Source organism: Cyrtonyx montezumae, unplaced genomic scaffold (assembly GCF_038088225.1).
Source record: "Cyrtonyx montezumae isolate F1298 unplaced genomic scaffold, pur_monq_1.0 scaffold_11, whole genome shotgun sequence".
NCBI classification, from domain to species: domain Eukaryota; kingdom Metazoa; phylum Chordata; class Aves; order Galliformes; family Odontophoridae; genus Cyrtonyx; species Cyrtonyx montezumae.
In genome coordinates this window covers 1,418,071-1,426,357 of record NW_027071837.1, presented here as the reverse complement: position 1 = coordinate 1,426,357, position 8,287 = coordinate 1,418,071, and the positions used below count along the sequence as shown (strand labels likewise).

The window sequence follows — 8,287 nt, the reverse complement described above, 5'->3', positions numbered from 1 at the left end:
AAGCCCTTGGTGAGCCTGGACGTTCAGTGCCCTTGTGGGTGAGCTCTGTTCCTCATTCTGCCCCGAACCGTGTCCGCGGGAACGCCCCAAAGTCCCCACGCGGCCCGACCGGAAGTCTGCATGTCCACTTCCGCCCCGGCGCTCCCCTCGGAGCAGCCGGAAGTAGGAATTACCGGAAGAGAGAACTGCCGGAAGTGGGAGCCGCCACAGCGCCGGCGGAGGGAACGGGAGCGGCCGGAGCCGTGCTGCCCCGCGCCGGGCCGCCATGTCCAACATGGAGAGTATCCTCGGGCCGGCAGGCGGCTCTGTGGGGCGGGGCGGGGCGGGGGTGTGCGGGCGGGGCGCGGCCGCGCTTTGCTCGCCGCGGCTGCCGATCCCGTCGCGAGGCCCCGGTGCGCCGTTGGGCCTGGCCCGGGGGAGACCTCGGAGCGGGGGGGATTGGAGGGAAGGAGTCGGCGTTGTGGTGGTCGGGTGCGGCCGGGCGGGAGGTCTTTGCCTAAAGCCTTGGTCGGGAGGAAGAGGTTTGGGGGTAACGCTGGGAGCTGAGGTTGCGGTTGTAGAAGGAAAATGGGAAACGCTGGTTTTATTTTGATGGTGGACTCAGGCCTAGCTGGTTTCATCAGGGCCTAACCGACGTGGCTCAGGAAGAAAAATAGTTTTCTCTGTGCCGTGGAGCACCGCAGGTTGTCCTGAGTGCTGGTGACCCCCAAAGCGGCAGGCAGCAGCTGTTGCTCCTCAGGTGTTTGTTTCCTGGCTCCTGACTGCTGTCAGCTGCACAAACTGCTCTCTGCTTCCTGGTGTCAGAAAGAAACTGCAACCGAGGACGATCCTTACAGGCAAAGTTGAGCTTTCTGGCTGTACGTAATAGTCATAATACAGAGAAGCAGAAAAGCCTTAAGAGATGGCAAAGATCTCTGTAGCAGCTGAAGTGTGCTGCTGATTGTTGTGGTAGGGAGAGAGTGGATGGAGATTGGAGCAGGTGACTGTGAGTCAGCTGGTGGAGGAAGTTTGGTTTCAATGGGGATGTGCAGCTGGAGGGAGGAGCGAGGCTGTGCTGTCACAGGAGGGTGGGAGAGCTGTGGAGGTAGCAAAGTGCCAAAGATAAATGCCCCATGAGTAACTGAGGGAGTTACTCCAAAATAAGCCTCTCTGAAATGCTCCTTCTCAGTGCAGTTGGTGTAAGCATGTGATCTCATATTTTACCTGGTTGTTCTGGTCTCTGATCTGTTGTATACTTGAATGCACTTCAAGGTATTTTCCTGTTTGGTAAATTACTTAGTTTGTGACTCAGTCCAGTACACTCATTGCTGCAGAAAAAGACAACAACTTACATTTTAAAGAAATCAAAGCAAATACAAGTAGCAATTTCAGTTTTACTGTTGTTTTAGATCCCTTAATAGTTAATATATTAGATGTGTTGGCTCAGCTGTAAACTTTTTATAACCTGCATGTAATTATAGGATAGGCTAACAAATATCTCAGCAGACTTTGTCATGTCTTCAGGTTGATGTCAGAGCCCTAAGATGGGTGATTGGACTTAAAAGGGAATAAAAGAAGGGTAGCTCTGGAATGACTCGACTTCTTAAAGAATTAAAGGAACTTCATAATGCTTTGCATGCTTTCAGTTGCTTTCAGTTGGCTGTTACTCACCTTAGTACTTGCTGCATCTTCCTATATATCTATAAAGCTTTATACTCCTTTTTTTTTGTTTGAGAAAGACTTATGTTGTTTGGGAGCTTTTATCAGCAGTCCTTTAGAAGTGTTTTGGTTTTTGTTTGTTGTTTAAATATTTTCAAAACATACTCTGTTGTTGTTGCCAGCAGTTCTATGCAAGTGACAATAACTGGTGGTGAAGGCTTCTTCTACTCTCTTATTGGAGCTTTCAGGTGAAGCAGAACTTGAAGTAAATAAAAAATGAAAAACAGTTCTCTTGCAGACTTAAGTATTCTTCTTTCCTAAGGAGTCGGATGACAGAAGTGTTGACACCAGTATTGCTCACATGTCACAAAGATGGGAAGGCTGCATGAGCTGTTTAAACCTGAGATGGTGCTGTGGCTGGAAAGGGCAGCCCTGCCTTTGTTTTTATCCTGGGTGTGGTCAGCAGAACCAGTTTGCTTTATCCAGGAAATTTGGCTGTTGTCCTGCAACACTTTTTGGCTGAGGAGGATCCAGGCAAGCCAGTGAGTTGCTGTTCCATTTCACTGAGAACCAGAGACTCTGGGTGTGTGAGAGAAAGTAGCTAGCAGAATGAGACTTTGATTTCAATTGGAGGATGTCTGTTTTGTTTTATGTATCAATCTGAACTAGATTTGCTGTTCCATAGAGCTGGCTGGGATCTGAACTCCTTTCTTATGGCCCAGTAGGACTTATAACTATCTGTATAATTTTAAAACAGGATTTTAGTATCAGTAGTACAGTGTTAGGGTTGGTGATGCTTTGGACAGGAGACCAGGGTAGTACCGAGTAAGGACTGATCCTGTTCTTGGACCCTTAACTTACACTGCAGAACACCTGTTCAATTTGAAGTTTGCTGCAAAGGAGCTCAACAGGAACTCAAAAAGATGTGACAAAGAAGAGAAGGCTGAGAAAGCAAAAATTAAGAAGGTGAGCACTGGGTCTGAAATGTGCTCTTTGGAGCTGTCGTAGCAGAATCTGTTACTGTGTCCTGGCTTGCATGCTGATAATACTGATAAATGCTTGAGACTTAAATTCTGTGGCTGTATGTTTTTCCCTACTTCCTAATGAGCATAAGGATGTGTTCTTTATGAAGCACTTGTGACATTTAGCTGCTCAGAAAATAGTCTTAAATCTGTTTTGTTGGAGACTGTTATTCTCAAAGGTATTTTGTCCTTTACTGATACACATACACGTTCATATAGTGATATATATATATGTGATTAATTGATGCTTTTATAAAAATAACATAGGCTATTAGGAAAACGTTTATAAAGATCCAGGAAAGTTAAAATGTTTTTGTTTTTGTTTTCTTTTAAATCAATCAGGCCATCCAGAAGGGAAACATGGAAGTGGCACGGATACATGCGGAGAACGCGATCCGCCAGAAGAACCAAGCCATCAATTTCCTGCGCATGAGTGCCAGGGTAGATGCTGTGGCAGCAAGAGTTCAGACTGCAGTGACAATGGGCAAAGTAAGCCTATTTTAACACCTCGTTTGAAGGATTGGCCCTCTGAGCCTTGTGGGAGTGACTTAATTCCATCTGCAAGGAGCTGGAAGGTTGGAGATGTGGCCGTTAGTAAACCGGAATCGTGGAATAGAATTGTAGGATCACCAAGGTTGGAAAAGGCCCCTGAGGTCATCCAGTCCAACCATCCACCTATCACCAGTACTTCCCCTGAGCTGTGTCCCTCAGTACCACGTCTGAACAGTCTCAGTAATAGTTCATTGTTCACTATGGTCTCAGCTTGTAACTCAGTTGCTGTTATTCATGCTCCTAAGGAGATCCCTTCCCAAATACATGCACTCACATTGCAGAACTTCTGGTTCCAGCTGTCTTTTTAGCTTGGATAATCTTTTATGTTGTGTAGCTGTGCTGCTCTTCAGGCACAGTTTGTTCTGCCCTGTGACCTGTATATCTAAACATATCCATTATTGTGTGGCAGGTTTTGAGACTCTCAAAAGTTAATGCCAGATAAGCTCTCAGTTTTCACTGAGTGAATTAATGTATAAGATTTCAAAAGGTAGGACTGTGAAAAAGTGATGCTCTAGATGACAGTAATGTATGCCCTGCTGTTTGGTACTGTAGAAACTGGGTAGAAATGAGAGAACTAGCAGGAAACTCACTGTTTTTCCTCCTTGTGATAGATTCTTGACCTCATTTCAGGTAACCAAGTCGATGGCAGGCGTGGTTAAGTCCATGGACGCCACTCTGAAGAGCATGAACTTGGAAAAGGTAAACAGAAACTTTTTGTGGAGGTAAACATAAAAAGTTTTCCTGGTTGGAGTCGCGGATCAGTGATTTGGTTTGTATTTTTATAGATATCTGCATTAATGGATAAATTTGAGCATCAGTTTGAAACACTAGATGTACAGACACAACAGATGGAGGACACGATGAGCAACACTACGACACTAACAACACCACAGGTCAGAACACAAAATGGAAAAGAAAATCTGAATTACCTTTGTCAAAACTGCATGGAAATGTTATGTGCTCCTGTTCTTCCTGCTTTTGAGACACCTGGAGCTGGAACATTTCCACCTTCTGCTTCTTTACGATGAAGAGAGCAGTTTGAGTTTCAGCCACGAGTGTGGGAGGGTCATTTAATTGCATTTTACTCTTTTTTTACTTTTAGCAGGTCTGGTTTTATTTTATATATTGAAATCCTTAACCCTGCTGTTGAATAAACAGTGTTTTGTTGAACTGCTGGTGAACTTCTTAGCTAAAATATGTTCTTAAGCAGTGCCTGGCATTCCTGGCACCTGCCAGCTCACGGTAGTCTACAAGATGCTGAATGTTCTCCTTTATCAGAAGCTTTGTCTGGTGTTTTTTGGAGATACTGTTTTGTAAATAAACCTTAAACCAGTGCTGCTGGAGATGGGCTTTCTTCCACGTTGTGCAAAACACTGTTTTAATAATTTGTAGTCAGTGTTTGATAGCTCTTGCTGTATTCAGGGCTGTGTGTTTGCTTCAGATAAATGTCATTCTTCAGATGCTGAAGCTCAATGAATGGGCTTTTAACAGGCTGAACTCTGCTTGTCTTTGAGTTCGTGCAGAGCCCTCTGCTGGTTAAGTGCAACGTTTTGGTGCAGTTGTTTCACTTTAAATCAGGTTTTGGTTTTTGTATTGAATCTGATCTCTTGGGGTTGAACAGAAAATCCTGACAAACTTCAACAGTGAGACTGAATCAATTTTGTTTTCTTTTCTCTAGAACCAGGTGGATATGCTCCTACAGGAAATGGCAGATGAAGCAGGGTAGGTGACACCAGCCCTTCCAGGTAGACATGGAGGTCAGGTACCAGTGCTTCAAGCATCTGTCTCTTGGAAACAGACAAAAATCAGTATTTTTCCTTTCACTTCTGGGCATCAAGTCACTATTTGTAACTTAGCTGTTCATCTTTCTTGTATTTATGGTGTCTGGTGCACCACTCTTGAACTGAAATCTTGCTCTCTCCTGATGCTTTTTGTAATGTATGGCTTGTCTTCTTGGTGGTGAAAAAGGCTTCTTGACTGGATTGCCTAATGAGCAGGGGTATGGTGTTCAGAGGGACCTTATGCTATCCCAGCATTGCTCATTTTGTCATTCATGTACTTCTTCCTTTAGCCATGTATGCCTGACTCTTGGTTTTGTACTTTTGTTACCTATAGTCTTGATCTGAACATGGAGCTACCTCAAGGGCAGACGGGTTCTGTTGGTACAAGTGTTGCCTCAGCAGAACAGGTAAGTAAGATTCAATAATAATATATAATAAATAATAATATAATAATAATATAATAATAAATAATAATAATTCTAAAAGAGTGTGGCAAGAGAACAATGCTTCACTCAGACAGAGCAAACGTGCTGAATTCTAATTAGATTTTAGCAATTCAAAAGAAATAATGTGTAGTTAATTACTGTGCTTTCAAGACTGTGTTAAAAATACATTTCTCTTCAGTGTATGCAGTAAGTTTAGATGTTTCTGAATCTTTTTGCATGATTATTTCAGTTCCAAACAGCTGACTCTCCTACCTACTCCAAATTACATGAATCCAGCTATCTCCCTTAACATACACAGAGGCCTTCCTTTTTTTTTCTCCTATTTAACTTGTGAAAAGTCGTATAAGATTAGTGTGAGAAGTTCTGTGTTTGCTCTTGATGGCTTAGAATTTCTTGTGCAAAGGTTGTTCAGTTGCTTTGTGAGTTGCTTTTTCCATTCTAGGGGAACACTTTGGAGGGAATGCAAAGGGAACAGTTAATTTCTGTCAGCTCCTCTTTGTGGAGGAAGCTGTATGAAGCCTTGTGCTGAGCAGTCTTTGTTTTAGAAGCGTTAAGTGTGCCACATTCTTTGTAGTTTGTTTCACCTTTTATCAGACCATAAAAAAGAGCTCAGCCTGTAACTTGCTCAGTCAGAGCTGCATGCAGTAAGGATGCAGTTCTGTAACGGTGAGTTACACTTGCAAAGATCAGTCATTAAAATATGTATATAGTGTTCTGTGTTCTGAAACTCATGAGATGTCCACTGCAGGAGAGCAGATGACTGTGGTTAATGTGAACACTAATGTGGCAGTGTGTTGTTAACCTGGTACAGCTGCTCTTCAGCCAATCTTGTGCATGAGATAATACCATCTGGGCACAGGACTGCAGAACCACTGCACGCTTCCCCAGGATTAATTCTCCTTTCACTGACAGTTGGTTTCTTTGCTTTACAACTCTGCAGGATGAGCTGTCACAGAGACTGGCACGCCTTCGTGATCAAGTTTAAGTTGAGCAGAGCTGCAGTCCTTTGTATGTGCTTTCCAAGTACTCTGAGACTAACCCTCCACTGCACTCAAAGGTGTACACAGTCTGGCGTAGATGTTCCAGTGTTTTGATGTAGGGTACTTCACTCTGAGCTTGCTCCTCTTTCTAATACATTAAGTAATCCTCAAGTATCAGCTCTCTAATGTCCTTTTCTGTACATTTTGAAGTTGATATATTTTTTGCAAGCTTTTTTCACTAAATCAAGTTGATATTCTGAGTCCGCCAGTGATGTTGGAACATTCTAGCTGAAAGAAAAGCAGAGTGTTATTGATATATATATTTTAAATTATGAAGTGATTTTTTTTTTAATTATGAAAACTGTTTGTGGTTGGAGAACTGATGTATTCAGTTCTGATGATTGCATTAGCCAACTTTCTTATATAGCCAAGCTCCTGGAATCGTAGAGGTGGACTTCATGAGAGTACACTTGTCAAAACAAAGGAGTGGACTTCAGTCTGTGGTGGTTTTAGTATTTTAAAGCTACAGAAATTGTGCTGGGTCCGTTAAAAACAAGTTACCCAGAGTTATTTTCATGTAATTGGGGACTTGTACGGTTTGATCACTTTAGTCCAGGAGGAATAAAATGTATTTTTCAACTTGGTTGGTTCTGTTGAGTATTTTAGCTTGCTTGTTGTTTCATGTTGAGTGCTGTAGCTTCTCCGTTTTGCTTTCTTCTCAGTATCCTGTGGTGCAGCCAGTACTGCCATTTGTCTCTATGTGGTGTGGAGCTCCTGCTCCTAGGGAGTTCCTGCTGTCTGTTCTCCTTAGATTCAAGCTGAGAAATGTGATAACTGAAGCCTGCTTTTTTCCATTCCTTGTTGTGCTTTCTTTTCATCTGCTCGCTTTTTTTATACACAAGGACAAGGAGTGAGTGTATTCCATGCTTCTGCCATATAAGAAACACCAAAGTGCTTCTCAGGTTTACCTCCTTGCAGTCATCCTTCATGAGCCAGGGTCCTGACCCTGTCCTCTCCATCCAGGGCATGCTCCTAGGTCAACTTTTTTCCTCTGCCCATTGCAGCTGGTCTGGTGTTGGAGAGAGCAGAGTGAGAGCTGGGTGAGCAAATAGGGCACAGCAGCTGTGCCTCCAGGGGCTGCTGGATGAGCACATTGGTTCTGGTGGGTTAAGAGCAGCTTCTTTTGTGAGGTGTAACATTGCTCTCTGCAGGTGAGGTGATGAGATTTGTAATACTGAAGTCATATGTGGAGAAGGTGATCTGTTTTAGTTCACCTCCTTACACTTCTGCACAGCGAGAGGACCTGACTGCTTTCAGCAGCTTTGAACTCCTGTGGTTGTGAAGTAAGGAAATGCTGGTAGAAATTCAAAGCAGAAACTGCTCATGGTGCATTGTGGTGAGCAGTGATGTTCAGAATCTCTTCCTGACTGTTTTTGGACTCTTTTTTTTTTTTTGCTTTTGTAGGGGTAGAGGAAGATGTGCAGCACTGTAGACTTAGGATTTGTTCTTAATTCAGTGGTATTGAGGGCCATGTAGGTTTTCCAGTGTTGGGGAAGTGCTCCAGTGATAAACTGCTTAACTTCTTGTAGTCAGCACGACTGATTCAGTGAAAATGTGCAGTAGTAGTGAAGCTTTGGAGCTGTTTGGAGCTGTTTTTGATGTGCTGCTCAGTCACTTTGGAGGTGTGGCAGGATGTTATGTGCTGAGGGGTTGAGGGGTACTGTGAACAAAGCAGCCTGAAGTGTGGAGTTGCATCTCTCAGGCTGGCAGCCTGAATTGGAGCTTTCTTTGAAATGGCCTTCAGCATTCCTCCTGCAAGCAGGAGAAACTGGAAGCTATTTGGGAAACGAGATACTCTTAACTATAGG

At 43.6% G+C, this 8,287-nt stretch overlaps 1 protein-coding gene across 1 annotated transcript; it reads left to right on the top strand.

Annotated features, from left to right (window-relative positions):
• Positions 1-265: 265 nt before the first annotated feature.
• Positions 266-7,058, top strand: CHMP1B (charged multivesicular body protein 1B). Its single transcript, XM_065729267.1, has 8 exons — positions 266-281; positions 2,507-2,604; positions 3,003-3,149; positions 3,843-3,911; positions 3,998-4,105; positions 4,891-4,934; positions 5,328-5,400; positions 6,380-7,058. The coding sequence occupies exons 1-8, from the start codon at positions 266-268 to the stop codon at positions 6,422-6,424; spliced, it is 600 nt and encodes a 199-aa protein (XP_065585339.1). The 3' UTR covers positions 6,425-7,058.
• Positions 7,059-8,287: the final 1,229 nt, after the last annotated feature.

What these genes read in the sequence shown, in the direction of transcription:
- CHMP1B (XM_065729267.1), top strand. An exon ending in AGAAAGCAAAAATTAAGAAG is followed by an intron (nt 2,605 to 3,002) that starts GTGAGCACTGGG and finishes TAAATCAATCAG; the next exon opens with GCCATCCAGAAGGGAAACAT. An exon ending in GTGTTGCCTCAGCAGAACAG is followed by an intron (nt 5,401 to 6,379) that starts GTAAGTAAGATT and finishes ACAACTCTGCAG; the next exon opens with GATGAGCTGTCACAGAGACT.